The sequence below is a fragment of the Hydra viridissima genome, unplaced genomic scaffold (genome assembly GCF_058129835.1).
Source record: "Hydra viridissima isolate aposymbiotic clone 2 unplaced genomic scaffold, HvirCarnegie_v1 scaffold_5, whole genome shotgun sequence".
NCBI classification, from domain to species: Eukaryota; Metazoa; Cnidaria; class Hydrozoa; order Anthoathecata; family Hydridae; genus Hydra; species Hydra viridissima.
Genome location: NW_028324304.1, coordinates 9,044,671 through 9,072,086, shown reverse-complemented (window position 1 = coordinate 9,072,086; position 27,416 = coordinate 9,044,671). Strand labels below are relative to the sequence as shown.

Genomic DNA, 27,416 nt, shown 5'->3' with positions numbered 1-27,416 from the left:
GCTTGTGTTTATTAGCTATGGTTATTTAGGATAAAATAAAATAAAATATTTGATTAAACTTTGAACTGTATGATTTTAATTATGATACAAACATTCAACTGTATGATTTTAATTATTATACAAATATTTAGCTGTATGATTTTATTATGATACATAAATGTAACTGTATGATTTTAATTACTATAAAAACATTTAGCTGTATGATTTTAATTATGGTAGAAACATTTAACTGTATGAGATTAATGAGCTAGCAAGTAAAAAACTTACTTAGAATAAATGTTGTTACCTTTTTATCATTAGAAAAAATTTAGGTTTTCTTATTTTTTTCTTATGTTCAGTTTTTATTATCATCTTGTTATTGTCAAAACTACTAAAATTTAGGTTTATTTCAGAATAATAAAAATGAATAAACAAGAGAAAAATCAATACTTGAGGGAATGGCGGCAAAGTAATTGAGCCTTAAACAATCTTCTTGTAAATGAAGAAATTGACAACTCATTGCATGTCAAATCCAATATTAATGAAGTGGAGAGTAACATTGGTTTCCAAAACATTGAAATTGAGAACTTTAACGATTTTTTGTGTGTGTTAGATCATAAAGATACTTCTGGAACTGAGAGTTCTGACCTACAGGTAGGTACACCTTAAATACACAAACACCTTAAAAACTACAAAGTCATAATTTATGTTCTTGTCAAGCACTGTGTGAGCTTTAGCGCATAATATTATTTGTTTTGAGACTCCATATAAATACTCTCTCCAAAAAAATACAAGTTGGACTATTTTCATAATTATAAGATGCGATAAAAACAATTTGAAAATAAAAAATAAGTTAGTTTTAAAATAAAAAAATACACTTCTTGGCATGGGTGAGCACCAATTTGAAAATAAGTTTGCAATTCCTTTTTTTTTAGATAACTATATTGTTGCTACAAATAAAAATTAAAAAAAACTTTTCACAATATCCTTCTCAGGTTGATAAAATGAGCTTTTTACTAGCAGTAGAAACGCTTGTAGTTTTTAAGGGGTACTAAGGTTAATACAAACATTGAAACACAAAGTCAAAATTTCTTTTTAGAATCAATAAGTTACATTTCAAAACAGCATAAAACATTTCCCCAATTGATGTTATTGCTTTCCACGTTATTCAAATCGCCTTTACATTTAGCATTTGTTTCGGTTGATGTGGCTAGTTTAATCATTATTGGCTTCATTACATTAACTCTACAAGAAAGTTTGCTGCATGCTGATTTCTTTATTTCGTGGCAGACAGAGCACTCTTTAAAACTCTTTACTGCACAAATGCCATTGCAAACACATTTTAATTTACATTTATGAAATTGTTCTTTTTCTTTATCTTTTTCTTGCTTTTTTTTCTTCTTTTGATTCTTTTTTTTCCTTTTTCCAATTTCAATCAACTCAACCTGTTCAATGATGTTTTGGGCTTCCATTGACCCATGTATTTTGGTGACACGTATATTTTTTGTTTTATTCATGTCTTTTGGCTTTACCTTGTTTACTGTAAGCAATTCTGGTATATCTTCTAGATTTAAACTTTTTTCATAAATTTCTTTCATTATCATCTGCAACTGCTCGAACATAAATTTCCAATAATTAGCTGATCCATATCAATGATTTGTTTTTGCTAATTCTGGAAATGAATGTGGAGTAATTGGTGTTAAAAAAACATTTGCTGATGAACATGTGCATATTTTTGTTGTACTTGGAACAAGACTGCTAGAAGGCTCTTGCTCTTGATTTTGAGCCATACAGTTAGCAGCCTATTGAAATTTATATTGCTGCATATTATTTACATTTAAACCTTCCTTAGATATGCCAACTCTCTTTGCAGCATTAATTATGGTATCCCTTGAAGCCCATTTATCCCATATTCCTCCTAAAATTGTCATGAAGCCTTCTCGGTTTATTGTTTGGAAAGTTGTAAAAAGTTCATCTCTGATTATGTTCTGATTAGGACTTTGATCCAACAGTTGAGTAACCCCAGTTGTATCAGGAGGACTTATAAACAAGTTAATTTTTTTTTCATGGAGGAAATGTAGAACATTGTAGTCAAATCTTGAACTGTGTCCATCTGCTAGCATTACAACAGGTCGTTGTATATTCTTTTCTGACAAATATCTATCAAACTTTTTGTGTTGGTCCAATAAAGAATGGTTATCCTGGCTTCCTTTTTCAGTAGATGATGTAATTAAATTTTTAATATTTTTGACAGCTGTTTTTGGGGCCATATGACTAGTGATACCTTTACCAGCAAAAATAACTTGTAAAACAACAATTTCACAGCATAGCCTCTTTTGTTGTTCTCTATGCACCAAGACACAGCTTGTTGAATCTGAAGTTCTTTCATATTTATTTTTTTCCTCTGGATTTTTGCCTCTGCCTTTGAATTTGGTTTTCCAACAACAAAAGGTTCTTTTCTCACTTTTATAAGAAATTTTGGTTTCCCCATTTACAAAATTACTAATATTTTTATCTATAAAATACATATGGTATAAAACAATTGTGTGCATAAATAAACATTAGAAATACTCCTACTAAATAAAAATATATAATGCCTTATAGTTAAAGTGCCTTATATGTTAAACTAACTGCAAATTTTAATTAATAGTAATCCCCCTAATTACATTATATTAGAATTTACCATAGAAGTTGTAATTTGTAAGGATTTATTTTTTAGTTTTTAAGGGTTTTTTGGGGTTGTTTAAGGGTTTTTTGGGGTTGTTTACGATGGCCCGAAAACAAAATGTTTACAAAATTTTGAGTGAATCTGATCAACGGCTCTAAAATTATAAGCAAAAAACCTGATTGCGGTATTTAAGGGGTAACAACCAAAAAAGGTGACTTTTCTTTAAATCACAAAACTTTACTAAAAACCATAGATTAAAAAATAAGGCCAGGGAAGACATTCATATTAAGTAGTTTTTAAGTATAGAAAGTTTCAGCACTTCAGAAGTTTCCAATATTCAGTTATAGGGTACCACTTTTTTTTGTAGTTTCTAAGGTGTACCTACCTGTAGACTCTGAGTTTCTTATGAGTGATGATGATGAAGATCTAAATATGGTAATATTGTTCTATCTATCTCTTCTTCCTTACATATGTTTTGTATACTTTGATATATGTTAGTCTTGTATCTTGAAAGTTAGCGTTAAGAAAAAATCAAGCAACTAGTCAGTTATAAGAAAAATGTATTTTTAACTGTTTTTTTAACATCCCATTAACAGTATCCCATGTTGTATTTTAAAAGTCATCCTGCTAATGCACGAGTCTTCGACGGAAGCACAAATAAAAGGTCAAATAGGATGCATCTTAAAGTTCTCAGCATTTGTAAATGGAAGCAAAAAAAGTTGTTTGAGGAAGCAAGTGATTGTTGAACAATTATTAGTTTTGAGTTTTTTTGTAAATTTATTATATATGCTATATAATATACAAAAGAATACATAATACATCTTTAAATAAAGTCTTTAAAACATTTATTGTATTTTTAGTTAGAGTATCCCCGAAACTGTTTTTCTAACGCCTTGTAAGGGATTAGAAACCCTTATATTAACGTTGAATATTGATTGTAATTGTGTTAAACATTTAATGTTAGTATATTAAAATTAAAGGTATATATAAACCGTTTATATACGATTATATTCATATAAAAACCATGACACGAAGCCATAGGCTTCAGCAGGTTTTTATGAATATAGCAGTATATTAATATTAAATATTAAACACAATTACAATCAATATTTTACGTTAATATAAAACGCCAATAATTTTCCAACTTAAATTTATGTTAGTATAACGTTAATCTAACATTAGAATTTTACGTTTGTATAACGTGATTATCTAACGTAAATCTAACGTAAGAATTTTACGTTACAAAACCTTTCCATTTTGCCGAACCGGCAACGTTGTACTAACTTAAAATCTAACGTAAATACAACGTTAATACAACTTTGCGTGCCGGCTGGGATATATGTTAAATTATCCAGTTAACCAAGCTCGTTCTGCATTTTTGGTTAACAGTTATAATCAAAGTATCAGACGGGAACCTCAAAACTAAAATTAAGACTTTCTGAATGTTATTAATGTTGTTTCATTGTCCAAGAGTTTTTTTGCCAAAATCAGGATATTCCTATTTGATATTTTATTTGTGCTTCAATCAAAGACTTGTGCATTAGCAGGATGACTTTTAAAATACAACATGGGATACTGTTAATGGGATGTTAAAAAAACAGTTAAAAATACATTTTTCTTATAACTGACTAGTTGCTTGATTTTTTCTTAACGCTAACTTTCAAGATACAAGACTAACATATATCAAAGTATACAAAACATATGTAAGGAAGAAGAGATAGATAGAACAATATTACCATATTTAGATCTTCATCATCATCACTCATAAGAAACTCAGAGTCTACAGGTAGGTACACCTTAGAAACTACAAAAAAAAGTGGTACCCTATAACTGAATATTGGAAACTTCTGAAGTGCTGAAACTTTCTATACTTAAAAACTACTTAATATGAATGTCTTCCCTGGCCTTATTTTTTAATCTATGGTTTTTAGTAAAGTTTTGTGATTTAAAGAAAAGTCACCTTTTTTGGTTGTTACCCCTTAAATACCGCAATCAGGTTTTTTGCTTATAATTTTAGAGCCGTTGATCAGATTCACTCAAAATTTTGTAAACATTTTGTTTTCGGGCCATCGTAAACAACCCCAAAAAACCCTTAAACAACCCCAAAAAACCCTTAAAAACTAAAAAATAAATCCTTACAAATTACAACTTCTATGGTAAATTCTAATATAATGTAATTAGGGGGATTACTATTAATTAAAATTTGCAGTTAGTTTAACATATAAGGCACTTTAACTATAAGGCATTATATATTTTTATTTAGTAGGAGTATTTCTAATGTTTATTTATGCACACAATTGTTTTATACCATATGTATTTTATAGATAAAAATATTAGTAATTTTGTAAATGGGGAAACCAAAATTTCTTATAAAAGTGAGAAAAGAACCTTTTGTTGTTGGAAAACCAAATTCAAAGGCAGAGGCAAAAATCCAGAGGAAAAAAATAAATATGAAAGAACTTCAGATTCAACAAGCTGTGTCTTGGTGCATAGAGAACAACAAAAGAGGCTATGCTGTGAAATTGTTGTTTTACAAGTTATTTTTGCTGGTAAAGGTATCACTAGTCATATGGCCCCAAAAACAGCTGTCAAAAATATTAAAAATTTAATTACATCATCTACTGAAAAAGGAAGCCAGGATAACCATTCTTTATTGGACCAACACAAAAAGTTTGATAGATATTTGTCAGAAAAGAATATACAACGACCTGTTGTAATGCTAGCAGATGGACACAGTTCAAGATTTGACTACAATGTTCTACATTTCCTCCATGAAAAAAAAATTAACTTGTTTATAAGTCCTCCTGATACAACTGGGGTTACTCAACTGTTGGATCAAAGTCCTAATCAGAACATAATCAGAGATGAACTTTTTACAACTTTCCAAACAATAAACCGAGAAGGCTTCATGACAATTTTAGGAGGAATATGGGATAAATGGGCTTCAAGGGATACCATAATTAATGCTGCAAAGAGAGTTGGCATATCTAAGGAAGGTTTAAATGTAAATAATATGCAGCAATATAAATTTCAATAGGCTGCTAACTGTATGGCTCAAAATCAAGAGCAAGAGCCTTCTAGCAGTCTTGTTCCAAGTACAACAAAAATATGCACATGTTCATCAGCAAATGTTTTTTTAACACCAATTACTCCACATTCATTTCCAGAATTAGCAAAAACAAATCATTGATATGGATCAGCTAATTATTGGAAATTTATGTTCGAGCAGTTGCAGATGATAATGAAAGAAATTTATGAAAAAAGTTTAAATCTAGAAGATATACCAGAATTGCTTACAGTAAACAAGGTAAAGCCAAAAGACATGAATAAAACAAAAAATATACGTGTCACCAAAATACATGGGTCAATGGAAGCCCAAAACATCATTGAACAGGTTGAGTTGATTGAAATTGGAAAAAGGAAAAAAAAGAATCAAAAGAAGAAAAAAAAGCAAGAAAAAGATAAAGAAAAAGAACAATTTCATAAATGTAAATTAAAATGTGTTTGCAATGGCATTTGTGCAGTAAAGAGTTTTAAAGAGTGCTCTGTCTGCCACGAAATAAAGAAATCAGCATGCAGCAAACTTTCTTGTAGAGTTAATGTAATGAAGCCAATAATGATTAAACTAGCCACATCAACCGAAACAAATGCTAAATGTAAAGGCGATTTGAATAACGTGGAAAGCAATAACATCAATTGGGGAAATGTTTTATGCTGTTTTGAAATGTAACTTATTGATTCTAAAAAGAAATTTTGACTTTGTGTTTCAATGTTTGTATTAACCTTAGTACCCCTTAAAAACTACAAGCGTTTCTACTGCTAGTAAAAAGCTCATTTTATCAACCTGAGAAGGATATTGTGAAAAGTTTTTTTTAATTTTTATTTGTAGCAACAATATAGTTATCTAAAAAAAAAGGAATTGCAAACTTATTTTCAAATTGGTGCTCACCCATGCCAAGAAGTGTATTTTTTTATTTTAAAACTAACTTATTTTTTATTTTCAAATTGTTTTTATCGCATCTTATAATTATGAAAATAGTCCAACTTGTATTTTTTTGGAGAGAGTATTTATATGGAGTCTCAAAACAAATAATATTATGCGCTAAAGCTCACACAGTGCTTGACAAGAACATAAATTATGACTTTGTAGTTTTTAAGGTGTTTGTGTATTTAAGGTGTACCTACCTGTAGGTCAGAACTCTCAGTTCCAGAAGTATCTTTATGATCTAACACACACAAAAAATCGTTAAAGTTCTCAATTTCAATGTTTTGGAAACCAATGTTACTCTCCACTTCATTAATATTGGATTTGACATGCAATGAGTTGTCAATTTCTTCATTTACAAGAAGATTGTTTAAGGCTCAATTACTTTGCCGCCATTCCCTCAAGTATTGATTTTTCTCTTGTTTATTCATTTTTATTATTCTGAAATAAACCTAAATTTTAGTAGTTTTGACAATAACAAGATGATAATAAAAACTGAACATAAGAAAAAAATAAGAAAACCTAAATTTTTTCTAATGATAAAAAGGTAACAACATTTATTCTAAGTAAGTTTTTTACTTGCTAGCTCATTAATCTCATACAGTTAAATGTTTCTACCATAATTAAAATCATACAGCTAAATGTTTTTATAGTAATTAAAATCATACAGTTACATTTATGTATCATAATAAAATCATACAGCTAAATATTTGTATAATAATTAAAATCATACAGTTGAATGTTTGTATCATAATTAAAATCATACAGTTCAAAGTTTAATCAAATATTTTATTTTATTTTATCCTAAATAACCATAGCTAATAAACACAAGCAAGCATTTTTATTATCTTTAAAAAAATTGTTTTCAGCGCAATTATTACAATATACTAAAAATTATTTAATTGCGCTGAAAACAATTTTTGGAAAGAGTAAAAACACTCGCTTGTGTTTATTAGCAATGGTTAGTTAGGATAAAATAAAAACTTGCTTAAAATAAAATCTAAAAATAAAAATGAGATAACAAGATGATTACAGGAACAGAATATACTATAGATACACAAGAAGAAACTAAATAATAATAAATAAAACTGTGTAACAAATGCTTGCATTCTCTTTTTGCTGCCATTTATTTATACCAATGGAGAGACCTTTCCAATATTTGCAATCTGATCGTTTATTTGAGCTTTTGTTGAAGATTCTCTATGCTTTTTACAAATGAAAATTTTGAAATAAATTTTATTCTTCTTACTTTATAATTTGATTTCTTTTTAACACTTAATGCATAGCAGATGCTCGGTGAAGATATATGAAAAATAATCTTTATCTTTCTTATTAGGAATATACTTACGTTGTTTGTCAAAATATAAGCAATGCAAGCAATTTATTGAAATTGATTTTTCACAGCTAACTTGATTTTAAAATATTATACTATATTGCTCAGAGAGAGTAAATATCAGATTCGAAATAACATCATAGCAGATTTAATTGGATGAGCATAGGCTCCTACCAATTTGTTATTTGTTTGTAATTTCCTTGCATCTAAAATGAAATAATAGACATATTACTCACATTTATTATAAAAAACATTAACTTAGCTGTAAATTTGGATTCAACTAAAGGAATATAAAACAGTAGCATAACTTTTTAAAATTTGAAATGAGATTAAAAGAAAAAAAATTGTAATAATGAATACCCAAATACAAATGTTACATCATTGTTTGAACATTTCAAATAATTGGATACAAACTTTTATTGCGGAAATTCAAAAACTTAAAATTTGAACAAATTTAATGATATCGAGCTAAGTATTTATAGTTTATCTGAAAACTAGTAGATTCAGAAATAAATGTAACATAATAGTTTAAGAATAAAAAATTGTTCGATATCATAATAAAACATTCTATAACATAAAAAAAAACTGTTCTATAATTTATAGAACAGGTTTTGACAACAATAAAAAATAGGTACGCGGAAATAACGATTTACGGAACCGATTTTAATGCTAAAATTTTGCCTCTCAATTTTTTAACTTTTTTTTGAGGCAGCGTGAGGCAGACGTAGTTTGGTGGAGTTTCTTTTTAGAAACATATATACACATAGATACTTTTTGGAAAGAAGAAAGACTAATCTTCACTTTTTTAAAACTTTTATTATGGTTACTAAACTTTTTTATGTGATATTTTGCTCCTTAATATTAGGCTGATGTTCTCTCTTGAATTTGGGGTCGAAGAAATGTAAAGTCCGCTTTTTTTATTATTAAAATAGTTTCTTTCATGTATTTTCTACGCACATGCCAAATTTCAACGAATAATGAGGATTAGCAATTAGTTTAATTTGTGTTTTACCAAGTATACCACTTTTTTCAGGTAGCTCTAGGCAAACGGTTTTTTGAGGTGGTTCTTTTTAGAAACATATATAAACCTTGACAACTTTTGAAAAAAAGAAAGGTTAGGCTTGTTTTTTATATCATTATTGTGTATCGCTACCATACTTTTTTATGGAGTATTTTGCTGAGAGTTTTGCATGAAAATTTGGTTGATGTTGTCACTTGGACTTGTAGTCGAAGAAATGTAAAGTCCGCTTTTTTTATTATTAAAATAGTTTGCTTTATGCATTTTCTATGAACGTGCCAAATTTCAACGAAAAATAAGGATAAGCAATTACTCTAATTAGTGTTGGACTTTAGGTACCTAATTTCGGTTTTTCTGTTATTTTTTTTTTTAAGCGAAATCCGGGTGGGGGCCGAAATCTGGATAAGGGGGGGGGGATTCAAATGCAAATCTTATTTTGAATTATTTTGATTTATATTATTAGATTTAATTAAATATGGACAATGGCTACACTAACAGATAGTAAGTTCAATTTTTTTTTCTCATATCCCAAAATAATGATAAATGTAAAACCCTAATTGTTTTTTATGTAACATATAAAAAAAGATTAATGTTTCAGATTAAAACTGTTGGCATTCAATAGGAACAGCTTTAATATTTTAAAACACTAACTTTTAATATTTTAAAAACACTAAGAAGTTTTTTGTTAAGATTAATCTAATGAAGTATGTAATATACTTATTCATATGTGGTTTATTATAAAACATATCATTTAATAAGATTTGGATAAGATTTGACAAAGTTATAACAATTTCAGTGAAAAAAAAAAAATTTTTGGAACCAATTTCTTCAATAAATCCATATATCGGAAATTTGCTACTAAAAACGTCATAACATTTTTTTAAATTGTTCGTTTTTAATAATTTTTTCACCTTTAAAATACTGTATTGAAGGGCTTTCTAATGATATATAACATTTTAGTATATGCTCAATTTTAAAAAATCAGTCCACGTACCTATAAAAAATCAAATCAAACCTTTATAATCGACATTTTACTACCTTTTATTAAATCTTTTATCAGCAATTTAAAGTTTTTACTACTTGTACGCTGTTTATTTTAAAATGTTTTTTCAAAATTCCTCGATTGTCTTTTAAAAGACAATTCAAACCTTTAAACTCCTATCTTCTCTTGCGCCATCTTTAAGAAGAAAAAAATGCAAAAAGTTACGGTAGGTTTTTTTATAGTTAGCAGAACTACGTCAATATTTCTTTGTTTTTTACGTTGTCTTTTCGTTAGCTCAACGTTAGAATGTTACGTTAATATTTCCTTGTTTTTTTTAACGTTGTGTCAACGTTAGCTCAACGTTAGAATATTACGTTAAAAAGATTACGTTTACACAACGTTAGATTAACGTTAAGTAACGTAAAACATAATTTTAACATAAATACAACGTAAATACAACGTAAATACAACGTTGTGTGCCGGCTGGGTATTATGCAAGCTGCTTTTGTTTGGCTTGATTTCTGTGATTTAATTTCTAAATACTTGAAAAATGAGATTCACAATAATTATTTCTCAGTGTTTTAACTAAAAAAGATACTGTTTTAAACAGGAATTAGGGCTTGTCTTTAGGGGCTCTGAGGGGGCTCTAGAATAGTTATTAAAATTTGATAAAAAAATTTTTACATTATACACAACACTAGAATGGGAAAAAATTCAATTTGGGTGGTTTTGAAAGTTTTTTGCATAGTGGACACCCCTAATATATATATATATATATATATATATATATATATATATATATATATATATATATATATATATATATATATATATATATATATATATATATTAACTTAATACACTAACATTGAAAATAGCTTCTCCTACACTGTGTGTAACATGATAGTCTCAGAGAGCATGAAAAAAAACCTTTGTGCCAATAAAATGAAGAAATACCATTATCTGGAAATGTACTGAAATGCTTTTATTTCGCTTAGTATAATGTTGCAAATCATCTTTAAGCCTAGTTTCTAAAAATCTAATAAAGCTCTTGGGACTCGATACTGCATTCGAAAAACATTGTCAGAAACATCTTCGTTAAAAAAGCGGCCGTTAAACTAAAATTAAATTGAAAAACAAAACAAAAATATAATTTCTGCGCCTATTTAGTATGATTTCTGATTTTGTTCGATAAAAAATCTTTAAAAAAACATCAAACCTTAGTAATTTTAAGTAATGTTTTAAACACCAATCGCTCGAGGCAATCGGTGGCGAAGCTCATTTTCTGCAACTTTGAAATTTAAGTCTTCATCCAAAAAAATTAAATCCATGTTCCTACTTTAATTTTACACAGTTTTTTTAAACACCAAGTACTAGAATGTAAAAATATTTATATAAATAGAATAGACAGCACAGTCTACTTAATAACAAATAAAGTTTATTAAGTAGGCCTACTAAATAAAAATTAAAATAAAAATTGCTATCAATGACGGATAAAAAAAGTGCGTGAATTTTAGTGACGTTACGTTTTATGCTTTATAGTAATGGCCGAAAAAAATACAAACACCGATAAATTCATCGAGTTTACGCATTTTTTTACGAAAAAATAATTTACTTAAAAAATTGCGTTTTTACGAAAGATTTTTTTCTCGAAAAAAGCTTCGAATTGTTAAAAGCATTGGCCCCTGATCTGTTGAAGAATTGATACAGCTCCGTTTCTTTCATTAAAAAAGTTTATAAACCATATATAAAGTAATATTAGTTCAACCAAGTACACTTTTGGTTTTTTGCTACACTTGCTACAGGTTCTCGGTTAATGACTTTTAGTTCTTATATAAGACCTCCTTGTTAATAAAAAGGTGATACTAAATATGTATTCAATGTTATAAATGCACGGGGGTAAGCTTAAAGTTGTTTGAAAACATGACAAACAGGATTTTGCTACAGCTGCAACACATAATTTGCCATTTTATTTCACTCCTATTCAAAATTAAGTAGCTACGCTGCGAAATGTTTAACATTCTTACAAAAATTTACGAACATGAGAAACAAAACCCTATAAAAAGTCGGGTTTTTTTTAGCGAAAATTTTATTTTTCGATTTAGTAAAATTAGCTACTACAGCGGCCAAAATTTGATCTAAAACTTTTCTGTTGTTTTATATATATATATATGTATATATATATATATATATATATATATATATATATATATATATATATATATATATATATATATATAAACAATGTACAAACAAAACAACAAAACAGCTGAACTTCTGTGTTCCTTTTTCTATAATTATATTAAACATAGGATCACAATTTAAAGTTATACATATTGAAATAAAAGTTATTTAGATTATAGATATTTAGTTAAACAAATATAACACATTGACTTTAGATTTTGAAATAATATTTTAAACATTAAAATATTCCTCAATAATATGGACAAATAAGCAAGGAATATCTAAAAGCGGCATTTAGTTTGCAGCACACGAAGTCGAGGCAATTGTGACAACCATTCCCATATATTTTGTGACAAGCAACCCCTTCTATGTAAGTTGCAAGACACCTGTAAATTTACCTAAAAGCGTGTGAATTTCATGAGAATTTTTTGTGGATTAAGTTACTCAAATGAATAAAAAACTTTAAAAATATTCATTTCAAACACAATAAAATAATTTTTGTTTGGTAAAAGAAAATTTCTAAGTTAGCAAAATTTAACTTTTTCATATCAAAAACCTATAAAAACAAATAACTTGTTTTCTACACGCTAAAAAAAGCTGAAAATTACAGTGAAAATGTTTTTTTTTATATAAGATTTTGATTGTATGATTTTAATGTTCTAAATCTTATCTACATTTCCTGTATTAAACTTTGTGACAACCAACCCCGCTTGACAACCAACCCCGCTCTCCCCTACATGTTGATTATTAGATGCTTGTATTGTTTGTGGATCTATGCTAGAAAAATAAAAGCTGAGCATTCAACAACTTCTCTTAAAGTGTTTGCTGAATGATAGTCTGCATCAAGTAAAAAGCTAGGAGTTGATTCTTGACTATAGAATGGTCCTGGCTATCACTCTCAATCTAACAAGAATAAATTTTCGTCACATAAAAATTTTGTTGGTGAACATGTTCATAGAAGAATAGTATTATAAGCCACCCAGGCTTGTGGACTATCAAATTTTTTTTAAATAATCTTTAAGCTTAGTTCACCAAAGTATGAAAATCAATAGTTTTCTAATAAATCTTTATTATTGTTCTAGAGTGGCACAATTTCATAATTTTTTAACTGTTTTACAAAATAAAGTAACTCTTCCCAGTATTTTAACTTTTTACTTCTAGGTGTCTGAAAACAAATTACAAAGTTGTAGGAACTTTACGATTATAAAAATTAATTTATTACTAAAGTAATTAATTGGACATAAAGGTGAAAAAACATTTTTCAATGCATTTTTCCGATAATCATGTAGATCATAATAATCCTAAATATTCTCATATAAATTTATTAATTCTTAGTATTGCCTTAATATTTCTTATTTAACTTTTATACTGTTTCTTATTTTCTCACGTTTAGAATAGCGTAATACCATCATCACATAATAAACCACCCATACTGATAGTTGCAAAAAGGTATGCACTCTGAGTGGCATTAAGATTGTAACCACAACAAGGATATTTACCATTATTCAATATAAATAAGTACAGAAATTGTGCTCCAATTTTAGTTAAGGATGAGTGATTCACAATATTTGCAACAGACAAATAAGTGGCAGCTGCTGGAAAAGATCCTTCTAAACTGCTTCGTAAAATGTCGAACTATCTTGATACAATCGTGCTTAGATCTACTCAAGACCTAAAATAACCTGTAATTGTTTTGCATTTACTTACAGTCTTTGGAAATATCTGTGTAGCTAATCAAAAAATGCTTCCAGTTACTTCTTAAAGAAAAGGTTTCTTTATCAATTGTCCCTTACATACCACCATCCATGGCTATGGATAACAACTTTTAACAAAGTTGTTATGGAAATGGAAAAGTAAAGGAATATGTGGGCTATCTAGTAGGCAGTCTTATACCATCATATCTTGCCCTAAATTTGTCCATAAATTTTAAAGCACGTGTTCTGTTTGATAACTGGGATCTTTGTTTGAAGAGCAATGGTGATGATGGTACTCACAGCAGAATGATGAAAACAATCCTAGAGTTTTTCCTAATTTTTAGAATAAACATAAACTACCATGACTTGACCATTCTAACTATGTGAAGCATCTGATGAATGCTAAGGTAGAATTTTCTTCTAAACAAAATTACATTTATGTTAAAGGATACTTAGAAAAGCGTGTTTGATACAAACCACTGCAAAAGTATGATAGTACAAGGTGTTTGGAAAAGGTAAGTGGTATTTCTTTTTGAAATTACTGAGAGATGTGTGTGTGGAAAGGTGGGATGCATGCAAAATCAAGCAGCTTGGTTTGTGTAAATTTAGTAGCAATGGAGCTGTTTACCCTCCAACAGCATGCGTTTTTTGTCCGAGCATATTACCTAAACAATAATTCTATCATTGCAAAGCTTTTTTTGTGCTCATTATGAACTCAGAACTCTTCCTCAACGCCACATCATTCGAAAATGGATTAAAAAGTTTAAATTATCGGGATCTGTTGTTTCAATTCAAAATAAAGATCGTTTGCCGTCAGAGTAAAAGAAAGAATCAGACGTGTCTTACAATCAATAAAGAAAATTGTATTTGCATATCATTTTAAAACGCGATTTACATCACATAAAAGTTAACGTGTCAATGAATTGAAGAGAACCGATTAGGGTCACTGATTGAATTTCATAACGCTGCAGTTTGAATAATTGTTTGATGTTTACAGCAACAATTTGATGTCTGCCAAAGGAATAATTGAACTTAACTTTTTTGAAGATCGTGGAGGACGTGCATTAATTACAGTATACGGCTTCATTTGGAACCATGCTCCTGTATTAAAACTATGAAACGATTACTAAGTGGAGCTCAAAAAATTTCAACCGTTTTACCGCAGCAAATTTGGCTTCAGTATCTCAGGCTTTGTTCAGACGTGTACTGACAAATCTTAACTTAAGATTAAAATAGTGCTACCCAGCAAACCACGACACTCGGATCCCGCGCCGTATTTGTCTGGGCTGGTGTGGGTTGCCCAGCCTGGGTTCAGTGAGGTTTTTATGTGGGTTTCAATGCGGGTCCCGTGTTGATATCCCAAACGATAATGCATTATGACGCAAATAAACAACAACTTCATTTCATTTTTCTTAAACAATTATTAGCGACTGAAAGCAATTTTAAATGTTGTGAATTTAGTTTGTGTACTCATATATAGATTTATTTATATAGGAAATTTTTTACAATACTTACTATTTTTGTATAAATTTTGTACTCACTATAATAATCATTGTATACGAATTAAATTCTTTTTAGAATCTGTCAGATAATCTGATAAAAGATGTTTACAATTTGTAATCGAACATTCGTGTTTCACCAAATATATCTGATTATAATCTGTTGTATGTGTCATCAGATAACCATAATCATCTAATGAAACATGCAACAGATTATCTGATGCAACACAAATGAATAATGTTTGATCAATTCAGGTATTAAACAGAAATGTATATATCATTTCTCTCTCTCTCTCTCTCTCTCTCTCTCTCTCTATATATATATATATATATATATATATATATATATATATATATATATATATATATATATATATATATATATATATATATATATATTAGGGTAGGTCGATTTTAGCTTTTTTTTTGAATTTTAAGTTGCGTAATGTTGCAGCTACTGTGTCTAGGTTAGAAATGAGGTTTTGCCAAATCTCAAGTATCCTGGTTTAAAAATGGCTTGCGGATTTCCATTTCAAGTCTTAATTTTGGACTAGTTTAGTTAAATTGTTAATTTTAAATGTTGAAATATTTTATTTTAAGTATAATAATCTCGTTTTAAAATATCTCGTTTCGAATTAATAAAGTAACCAATCAACGTTTTCTTAAAATGCGCAATTGTTTTAAGAAGCCAATAAATTTTCTCTAAATCGTTTACACGCATTTAAGTTTAAATTTTGCAAATCTTTTTTGTATTTAAAAGTTCTTGTTTGTATTTAAAAGTATTATAACTTGTTTGTATTTAAAAGTTGGTTTTAAAATTAAATATAAAGTATTAAAAAGTAGGTTCAAAAAAAAAATCGCAAATTAAAGAAATCTTTTAATACTAAAGGTAAATACTTATGATTATTATATTTAGAGTAATGTTTTTACCTATTTATACTAAATAATTTTTGTTTTGCAACTTTTCGAAGGAACTAATGGATTTACTTAATTTAGTCGGAGGAACTAATGGTTTTACTAAATTCCTGAATGAAAATGATTGGGGCTCATGGCCCCCTCATTTTGTAAACAAGGAGGCCATGGGCCCCCAAATTTTTTCAAGAGGGTTTTATTTCTTTAATTTTAAGCAAAGCCGATTTTTAATAGTAAGTTTAGATATTTTAGGTTTTTTTGGTGCTTTCACCACCACTAAAAAGTCACGCTGTTACCCATGACTCTAAGTGTTATACTTTAATACAGTTTACATTTATAATTAGTCCACGAGAAATGCCAAAAGTAAAGGCTACAATTACACGGATGAAAAGTGAAAAAAAATATTGTGGTGGCCCATGTGAATTATCAATAACAGATCCAAGCACTTTTAGACAGGTTATTCAGTACTATTACTACCTTGTTCATATAAATCCAAATGCAGATATCGTATTAGTGACTCACCAAATAAGCAATAACATAAAATCAATTTGGGCTACAGTAAACCCAAGTTTACCTCTTATAACGGACAAATCCATTAATAGGAAAGTTAAAGATCTTCTCGTACTAGTTAAGGATATTAATCGCAAGCACGGAAAAGCAAGCGCTAAAAGAAATCTTGATGCGAACTTAGACAAACTTTTTGATATTTCTGCATGTTCCTGTTCATTAGATGTGTTTCCCTGTAGTGACAGAAAAGTTTCATGTTATAAAGAAAATTGCATAGAAGAACATATTGAATGCCTTTGCTCTCAAAGTAATAAAGTACCTCTTGAAGACAGAGCTTATCTTCGTGATCAGAGGAATAAAATAGGTCCAAAAGGTGCATATCAACTTTCTTCCGTTGATAGATTTTCTGTCAAAAGGATTCAAAGACTTGATAAAGAACGAAAAAAAAAATCTCATAAGCAAGTTGATGAAGATGAATCCCTCATACGACACGTAAACTTAAAAGAAGAAACAAGTGATTTAACCAATACGGAGGTAAATATTTTATAAATACATGAAAAATTTGTAGTAGGTGAAACAAAAAGTATTTTATTTTATTAATTTTTTTTAGGATGAAGGTGAATGGAAACCGATAAATAATCCTATTGGAAAATACAACTTAGTTAAACTTCCAAGATTTGCAATGGAACTAGTCAGAAACGAGTGTTCGTCAAACGTAGGTGCAGCCCTTGCAAATGCTTTACTATATGACATAAAATATCTCCTGAAAAATGATGTTGATATAAAAGATATTTTGATTGATAAATGCAAATTAGATAGGGCCAAGTCAAAAGTAAAAATCGTTAGTGGACTCAGAACAAAAAAAACAGTTAATTTGTCTTGGGGTTGATAGCAAGCTCGATCAGATAACTAAAACAAGTAAAGTAATAAACTCACCTCAAGGAGAAGTACTAAAGAAATGCATTAAACCTGAACATCACCTCACGTTTACTTATGAAGATGGAGAATCGAGTGGAAATTATTTGACTCATAGGACGATTCCTGTCACTGGTGCTACAGGCTTAGTTCTTGCTACCGAAACGTTCAGTGTTTTACAAGAACATAACAGTTTGGAAAGTATACAAGCTGTTCTTCTTGATAATACTGCTACCAATACTGGACCAATAAGTGGCTTAGTTGTAAAATTAGAAGAGTTTTTAAAAAGAAAACTACATCTAATTGGATGCGCCTTACATCAAAATGAACTTCCGTTACGAGCTCTTTTTGTGAAACTTGATGGTGACACAACCGGGCCAAGAAGCTTCAGTGGTCTACTTGGTAAAAGATGTGCTGAAAATATTCAGGATAGAAATCAAGTTTTTTTTGAATGTATTGAAAACCCAATAGTAGATAAATATATTCCAGAAGAAATACTAACAGACCTTAGTTGCGATCAAAGACTTTTATTTGAATATTGCAAAGGAATAGGTATTGGTAAAGTTTCTGATAAATGGGCTGCCTATAAAATTGGACCGCTTAACCATGCAAGGTGGTAAATTTGAAGAAAATTCCGGAAATTAATTTTAATGCTAATCATTGGTATGAGTTGGTTGACATCATCAATACTAAATTTACGGAGCCCCCAACAACACAAAATTTTTCAATTGAGCAAATCCAATATATGATTGACAATAATGTTGAACCTGAAATCCCCGACTTTCCTTCTCACTCCCAGAGTGTTGAGCAAGCGGTAAAACTTGTGTCGGAACTTCCGACTCGGAAGCATCCCAATATGTCTATGGATTCGAGAATCGACACAGCTGCATTTTAACTAAACTACTTAGCAGGAAGATGCGTAAACCATATGTTTCAAAAGGGCATTATTTCCATTCTTATGATGATATTTTTTAATTGAAAATGTTTTCCTGAATATATATAACCATGTTCAAAATGTTTTAAATTGTAAAAATAATGTTTATTTTGATATTCTTATGTAAATATAAAATTAAAAGTTTCACTTTTTAAATCTTCAATTAGTTAAAAAGTTGTTATAAAATTAGCTAAAGTGTTATAAATTATTATAAGCTTAAATCATTCAGAAATGCAGTTAATTTTAAAAAACGATTAAATATGAACATATTGAAAACGTCAATTTTTGCATATAACGCCTTTTAAGGTGTTTTTTCGCATAATCCTACAAATCTTAGAATTTAAATCCGCAAGCGATTCTTCATCCAAAATCTCTCAAATTTTGAGAGTAATCATATTTTAACTGTCTCCAACTACTGCAATATTACGCAATATGCGGAATTAAAATCGACCTACCCTAATATATATATATATATATATATATATATATATATATATATATATATATATATATATATATATATATATATATATATGTATATATATATATATATATATATAAAAATATATATATATATATATTTATATAAATATATATATATATTTATATATATATGTATATTTATATATATATATATTTATATATATATATATATATATATATATATATATTTATATATATATATATATATATTTATATATATAAATAGTAGTTAAGACATGTCATTAATGTCTCAATTACTGTAATTTGTCAAAAATTTGGAATATGTTGACACTATTGTAAGCCATTACATAATAAATTCTTTAGAAGTGTTAGTTTCTGTATTTTTATATTTTTAATGGGACTGTTATTATTTTATAGGTTTTTTTGTTTTTATTGTTTTTCAAAAAAAACTTAATTTTTTTGTCTATAATTAGATATTAATTCCAATTTTTTATTTAATAAACATTCTTAGATTTGATTGTGTCAATATTTTCTTTCAGGCATAGCATACATCTTTTGGAAATATCATTATATGCAGGTGCTGTTTTAAGAATAGACCAGTTCAATGTAAAATCATTAATTTCTTAATCTTTCAATTCCTGTATGTATTTTGATAGCATAGTGTGTTTTAAATACTTTTGTTTTTAAAAGAATTGTGGGGTGTTCTTTTGTTTTTTATTTATGCTACATTTTTTTAAACAGCAGTTCTAATCAGAAAATATTAAGTTAAGTTAAACTTTATAATGGCAACATCTAATGATGATTTCAAGTTGTGTTCAGATAGAACAAAACGAAGTAGAATTAATTCAAAGGTTTCAATAATACTTACAGAGTTATGTATGAAAAATGAGAATTGTGCTAGTATTTCCATGTTAGATAGAACTGTGGATGATATAAGTTTTAGTAAATCAAGAAAAAAACTTGATCAGAATGCAAATGTTCATGAAAAGCAAAATGAATCTATAACTATTTTTGATAGGTTAAATTCTCAAAGCGAGTTTTCAGAAAAGTTTTCTGATAGTATTGATAATAAATCTGATGTTGATTTTGATTATAGTAGGGACAATTCGAAAACTGATGAAATTGATGAAAATAAAGAAAGTGATGATGTCAACGATAATTATAACTGCAATGACTGTGCACTAAAAAATAAGTTGCGAGATTGGGCATTAACTTACAGTGTATCACACTCAGCTTTAAAAAGTTTATTGCACATATTGAGTCCATTACACTCCAATCTTTCTAATGACTCAAGAACTCTTTTAAGCACTCAGCAAACTGTAGATATTAAGTATATTGCTGGTGGAGAATATTATTACTTTGGGGTGCAGTATTGGTTGCTTAATATTTTAAACTTAAATCAGCCTGATTCTATAGTTGACCTTTTGCATATTCATATTAATATTGATGGTATACCACTGTTTAATAGCAATTCAGTTTCACTTTGGCCAATTCTTGGTTCACTGAAAGAGTGTCCATTAAGTGGACCTTTTCCCATTGCAATTTACAGTAGTACGAAAAAACCTACACCTCTTGATGAATATCTGAATGATTTTGTTTCAGAAATGAAGAGTTTAAAGCAACATGGTTTTCTATTTAATGGTAAAACTTACATAGTGAAGATTGATGCTGTAATATGTGATGCACCAGCAAGGGCTTTTATTAAATGTATTAGGCCTCACTCTGCTTATAACTCATGTGAGAGATGCATGCAGCGTGGCAAATGGTGTAACAAAGTAACACTGCCCAATTTAGAAGCACCACCAATTACAGACCTAACCTTTACTGAGCGTCATTATTCTGACCATCATGTAGGTTCTTCACCATTGGAGCAGTTAGGTTGTGGTATGGTTACAGAATTTCCTTTGGAATATATGCATCTTGTGTGTTTAGGTGTGATGCGCAGGCTTTTATTTCAATGGATTCATGGACCACGTGGGGATTGTAAGCTATCTCAGTTACAATTATCTATGATATCTAACAACTTAGCAATTATACGTAAAAACATCCCCAGAGAGTTTTCAAGAAAACCACGATCTCTTTTAGAATATAAAAAATGGAAAGCTACTGAATTAAGACAATTTTTATTGTACACTGGGCCTGTTGTCTTAAAAACTATTTTAAAAGACACAATATATTCAAACTTCCTTGATTTGTCTGTTGCCATACGGATATTGCTGAGCCCAAATTTATTGTCAAAAAATATTGCCTATGCTGAACAACTCTTAAAATACTTTGTGTTTTCATTTTCTAAGTTGTATGGTGAAAATCAACTTGTATATAATATTCACTCTTTAATACATTTGCCCAGTGATGCTAAACATTATGGTGTTCTTGATAATGTATCTGCGTTTCAATATGAAAGTTACCTTAGGAGATTAAAAAAATTAGTTCATAAGCCTCAAAATCCAACTGGTCAAATAGTACGCCGAATTATTGAAGGGCACTGCAACATCAATGACAACACTTCCAATAAGAAAGAGCCAATGTTGAAGAGAATTCATTTAGATGGTCCTATACCTGTTGATTATCGTTCTTATTTTCAGTTCAAACAATACCATGGACCTAGGTATTTTATCTCCACATCCATTGGAGACAATTGCTTTCAGATTGAAAGTAAGTTAGGAATTGTAAAGAATATTTTGCACAATTCTACCTTTGCTGAACCCAATATAGCTTGAGTTGTGTTTGAAGAATTTGAAGATGCTGAACTATTTTTTTCAGATCCAGTTAGTTCAATTTCACTTTCAATATATTTTGTGACCAAGCTGGAATTAGACAAACTTTTCCTGTTGCTAGTTTGCTGACAAAGTATCTTCTACTTCCATTTAAACAAGGATTTGTGGCTTTACCACAGTTGCATTTATCTTAACTTTTAAAATATTTTTTTCAAGTCAATTTAAAATTTCTATAGTTTAAAAAAGAAAATAATTTATTACTTATACAACTTTAATATTACACTTTCTTTTGGTAATGCTTTGAGTGATTTTTTTTGTTTAGAATTTGTGAATGTACAAGTTGTTACTCCATAGATAAATAAATATTAAAAAAATTTTACTTTGATAAGTTTAGTTGCAATATTAATTTGTAATATTTTTATTTGATTGAAAATATTTAAAGAATGGTGAGTATTATGACTACATGACTATTAATATTGATTACTAAATTTCAGCTGATGCAGTTTTGATTTTACTATACTAAAATGTATGCAATTGTTGAATATGTTGAGACTAAAGAGATTGATTTTTTGCCAATGAAGTGGATGGTTGATGGAAATAAACAGAATGTTAAAAGTTTAATTAAAGATAAAACTGCATTAAGTTTTTACTATCCACCAGTAAAAGCAGCAAGTAAAGTGTCAAATGCCAAAAAAATATGCAGTAACCCAGAAGAACACTGGCTTTTATACAAAGTGCGAATTCTTGGAACTGCAAGTTAGTACTATTGTTGTTTTTAGAGATCCTTCTATGAAGGATCTGGCTTTCTCTCTTAATAAGATTTTTAGAGCTCCTTAAGGGACTCTGATTTAGTCATTAATAAAATGGTTTTGAAATGGTAGAAAGGAGAGCACTCTTTTCTCCCATTTCTAAAACATTTAGAGCACTCATGTTTGCAAAGAAAAAATAATTGTTTAGAGCATAACACTTAGCTATTGATGTGTAAAATTTTTCACGGACATTGCATGTAATCAATGAAATGTACACAAAATATAATTTGTTCTAGACACTCTTAAAAGCGCAAATGAAAAAACAAAACAGGCTGAAGACACATCTAATGTTTACTATGACACAGATGATTATAATAACTGTAGAAATTTGGAAACACAAAAAATTAGGTTAGAGAATTCCAGTATAATTTGTTTCACTCATGTTCAGAGTTAAAATAAATGTAAATATATATTAATTTTTTTAATTTAATTTTAACTGTAGAAAAATTGTTTTCTGATTTACAGATCATTTTAGAATTTTTCATTCAAATTATTTTTAGCTTGCTGTCTATTGTTTCAATAATAAAATCAATTAATAAAATTTTTTAGTTTAATTTATAATATTTAAAAATAATAATTGTCACTTTTGTTTAGAAAAAGAAAACATTCTTTTGACTATGAAAATGATGTTGCTGATGATGAAATTGAAGACTCTTATCAAGAAAACAGATTGATTACGTAAAAAAATTAAATCTATAAAGTTCTAAATTGTTTATCTAAGATCATGAGACACCAAAAAATTATAAACAAATAAAATAGTATTAATAGAATGGTTTTTGTTATTTTTATCACTTCAAATTTTCAGATATGAAGGTTTTTTAATAGATGGCAGGTGTGGTTCTTGGTTCTTTAATAGATGGACTGCCATAGTAATAGTTTTAAATGTGAATATAGTTGGTAAATCTAGTACATTTATACCTATTTTGTTATCTTGTTGTTTCAGAAATACAAGCATCTCTATGGTTACAAAACCAACACCACCTCAACACTTAAGGGCAATACAATCAAGCTCACACTCATCTTTGTCTCAAAATGTGCCTGTATTAAAACACCTACCACAATCCAGTACCTCTGATCACCAGTCTAATGTAATACAACCTGATATGTTACCCAGTCATTCAAAAAATATAATGGAAACATCAGCTCAGGTGTTAAATTCAATAAACTCAAGTAAGCTTGTTTTTTAAAGTTGCTGAGTTCCATGATTATTAATTTAAAAAAAAAAAATTGAAGTAATTCAAATTATTGAAATAGTGAGATTATAACTTAGATTTTGAAATTGAGTTTTTGACTGTATTGTATAGCAAATTGTAGAGTATAAAACCAAATTTTTAAATATGATTTAGCTGTTCTTATGCAGAAGTTATTAACAACTCTTGAAGAAATAAAAGAAACTCAAAAGACTCATTCTGTAATGTTACAATCTATTATGCGAAAATTAAATACACCTCAGTTGGAAAATGATAATGAGTTGCCAAATGACATTCACTTTCCCCTTTCTAATATCAAAGATATTAATGATTTGGAGGAGCATCTAAAAGATCAATCAATAAAGAGAACACTGGTGAGTATTTTATTTTCCATGTCTAACAATATTATTTTTCATAACTTCATGGTTTATTTTATGTTTTATGAAATAAATAAGTGATGTGTAAACTAAATGTTTTATAATTACAACCTAACCCATGGCCTGGGCATGGTGTTAAACTGATCCTATATTGGCCCAGGTGAGGTTCTTTAGCTGTGGTAAGGTACTTAGTTAATTTAGCTGTGGTAAGGTATCAAAGTTTTCCATCTCCTAGGAGATGGAAAGCTTTGAGGTTAAACCCCCAATTTTAATGAGGAGTTTGTAAATCTAGGCTGAAGGGCCACTGTAGTTATGGGGGCCACTCATTTTTTATTAACAGTCTCTCAACTCTTAATTTTGACACACAAGCCTTGTCACAAAATTGCTGCATGGAGAAATAAAATGAGTGTGGTTCTTCCTGAGGTGGAGAGTGGTGGGATTGAACCACAAACCTTGTATTTACAAGGTGGATGCTCTACCACTACTTCATCTATACTTAAAAGCCTAATCATATGTGTTACCTCAAAGTCTTCGAAAAATGTTACATTAGCAAATGTAATTGGCTGTAAAAGAGTACATACATAATTCAATCATTTACTAATTTAATTCAACTTGATACTTTTTTCAGACTTGTATTGTATCCAATATTGGTGGAAGCTCACTAAATGATGCCATTAAAAGAATGATGAAATTCATTCTCTCTAATAACCTTGGAAGACTGTAATCTTTCTGGGCAATCTGGAAAAGTTTGTTTTTCCAAACTGGAAATATTTGAAGTTGTCTGTGGTATGTTATTCTATTCATATAATAATCTGAAATTTTTTTAATAAAGTTTGTGTATTAATACACAAACTTTATTAAAAAAATTTCACAAGACAAAAAAAAACAGAAAAAACATTTTTTAAATTGCACGTCTCAAGATTATTATATGAATAGAATAACATATCACAGACAACTTCAAATATTTCCAGTTTGGAAAAACAAACTTTTCCAGATGAGGTTCTTTTGTGTATTAATACACAAACTTTATTTAAAAAATTTCATACCAGCAACTGCGGTATGGAAATTTTCAGCACTTAATCTAAACGGTCAAATCAAAACGTGTGTGTGCGTGTGTGTGTGTGTATATATATATATATATATATATATATATATATATATATATATATATATATATATATATATATATATATATATATATATATATATATATATATATATATATATATATATGTATATATATATATGTAATTCTTCTTTTGTGCGTTTAGGTGCAGTTAAAAGAAATGCATTAACGACTAATGCAACCCAAAAGGAGATCGAAGGCGAATTGCGCAGGTGGTTCGCTAACGCCCGAAACCGGGGCGAAGACAGCCGAAAAAAAAAAGTATCTGTAACATCTTCAGATTCTTTATTATCAGAAATATAGTTAGAATTCAATATATATATTCGACTATTAATTAAAGTATAAAGTATGCGAGGTTTACTAAGTTTCAAATACATTTGAGGATTGCCATGCGGTGATACTCATGCGTGTGGTCATACAGGTCGTAGATTGGTCCCAAGATGCACAAGTTAAGCTTAACAAACGGTCTCTGTGGGTCACATCCCAAGCAGTTCCCATGCGGGCCCCTTCCAAAAATAATGCCTTGCGGTTCCCGTGCGGGCCCCCTGGACAAAAACTTGTGGGTCCCGACTGGGATTCCCGTGCGGGACCCATACTTTAACTAACGTGGGACCCGTGCGGCTCCCGACTTGTTTGGCTGGCTGGGTATGAACGAAACGGACGCCATTTTAACAACTTTCCTATAATCACACATAAAAAAAAAATAAACAAACAAACAAACAAATAAATAAAAAGCATTCTTTAAACATTTTTTTATTTTCAACTTTACATTTCTTTAAACTTCACCAAAATTTTCTGGACACCATGTAAAATGTTAAGTAAAAATAACCAACACTAATGTACTAAACTGAGTTATAATACGATTTAATATGTCGTGTCTTCCAAAAAATATTTTTTGATGGAGTGTTTCTTAAAACCTGCTTTTTGTAAGGGAGTGCTACATGTAAATTTTAAATAAGTAACTTTCCAAATTTTTTTCTTTCTTCTTTATAAAACAAGTCTCAAAAGCCTATGATGTTTCAAATATATCTGTGGTTGTCATTCAAAATTTGTTTCTAAATGATTAAGTAACAGTGTATCTTTGGTGTTCTGCATTTTCATTAAAAAGACACTGATAAATAGTTTTTGTCACATAAAATTAGCGATGATATATATTTATGCAGGTGTATCACACCCAGTTTTTTTGTGACAGCTACATCTTCATTTCAGACCTCATTTACGTTTGAATAAATTCATTTAGGCTACTGTATGACTATTGCATTCAACTAACTTACATTTTACTTACGTTAGTTACGTCGTAAATATGCCACAAACGTGTTCTAACAACCTCGATAGTTTTTGCTATTGGATTTCCTGTACGGCATCGAGATAAATGCTGGCTTCCACATAAATGTTTTGTAACGTGTGTGAGACTCTTATTAGGTTGAGACATGGCCTACTATAGTACACGGTCGTATATGTTACATTTTAGAGGCCGATTCTAAGAGGCCTATTTGCGCAAAGAAAGCAAATGACGCTGCTACAAGTGATAAAGTGTAAAATTGCAAATGTAAAATTTTAAACTTGTTTAAGATTATTGGTTTAAAAAGGATAAAAATAATATATATATATATATATATATATATATATATATATATATATATATATATATATATATATATATATATATATATATATATATATATATATATATATCATACATCAGAACGCACTTTTTTTTGCGTATTGCGTATTGAGTATATTACTCATATCATACTCAATACGCAACTCAACGTACGCAATTTCTTTGAGTATAATACTCAATACGCAACTTATAGTACGCATTTTTCTTGAGTAGAATACTCAATACACAACTCATAATACGCATTTTTTTTTGAGTAATTTGCGTTTTTTTTTTGAGTGTAAAATATAATTTTGTTCTAAAAGTAATATTGTTTTTTATATAATGAACAAACAGAAACACGAAATGAAAGAGAAAAAAAAAATTATATTTTTCTAAACTGTATTTTCAATTCATAAACAAAAACAAAAGTAATGAAGAAAATTTTCAAACAACTGAAGAATTATTTTCACTCAGCCATTTCATTAAGTATGGTTAAGTTACTTTTTAAAAAGGCACGATTTATTAGTGTTTCATCGGTCA

At 28.9% G+C, this 27,416-nt stretch overlaps 3 protein-coding genes and 2 pseudogenes across 5 annotated transcripts in view; 4 read left to right on the top strand and 1 right to left on the bottom strand.

Annotated features, from left to right (window-relative positions):
* Positions 1–23,258, top strand: part of LOC149888481 (zinc finger BED domain-containing protein 4-like) — an 87,191-nt gene extending 63,933 nt beyond the window's left edge. The window contains exon 2 of the mRNA XM_090088127.1: positions 23,130–23,258. The gene's annotated coding sequence lies outside the window, so the exon portion shown is untranslated. The remainder of the gene's footprint in view (positions 1–23,129) is intronic.
* On the bottom strand, positions 1,782–2,531 carry LOC149888483 (uncharacterized). Its single transcript, XM_090088128.1, has one exon. It carries the CDS (start codon positions 2,529–2,531, stop codon positions 1,782–1,784), a length of 750 nt encoding a protein of 249 aa, XP_089944254.1.
* Positions 4,935–5,783, top strand: LOC149888482 (uncharacterized). Its single transcript, XM_090088129.1, has one exon. It carries the CDS (start codon positions 4,935–4,937, stop codon positions 5,682–5,684), a length of 750 nt encoding a protein of 249 aa, XP_089944255.1. The 3' UTR covers positions 5,685–5,783.
* On the top strand, positions 13,543–25,591 carry LOC149888480 (uncharacterized; annotated as a pseudogene). Its single transcript, XR_016452687.1, has 9 exons — positions 13,543–15,597; positions 19,594–19,660; positions 22,266–22,527; positions 22,817–22,928; positions 23,175–23,258; positions 23,524–23,750; positions 23,927–24,144; positions 24,776–24,933; positions 25,419–25,591. The product of XR_016452687.1 is annotated as an uncharacterized LOC149888480 (transcript).
* Positions 16,255–18,766, top strand: LOC145184726 (uncharacterized; annotated as a pseudogene). The gene is made up of 2 exons (XR_016452686.1): positions 16,255–17,295; positions 17,372–18,766. The product of XR_016452686.1 is annotated as an uncharacterized LOC145184726 (transcript).
* Positions 25,592–27,416: the final 1,825 nt, after the last annotated feature.

Excerpts from the sequence above, each read along its gene's own strand:
- LOC149888482 (XM_090088129.1), top strand. The coding sequence starts at position 4,935 with ATGCACACAATTGTTTTATACCATATGTATTTTATAGATAAAAATATT.
- LOC149888483 (XM_090088128.1), bottom strand. The coding sequence starts at position 2,531 with ATGCACACAATTGTTTTATACCATATGTATTTTATAGATAAAAATATT.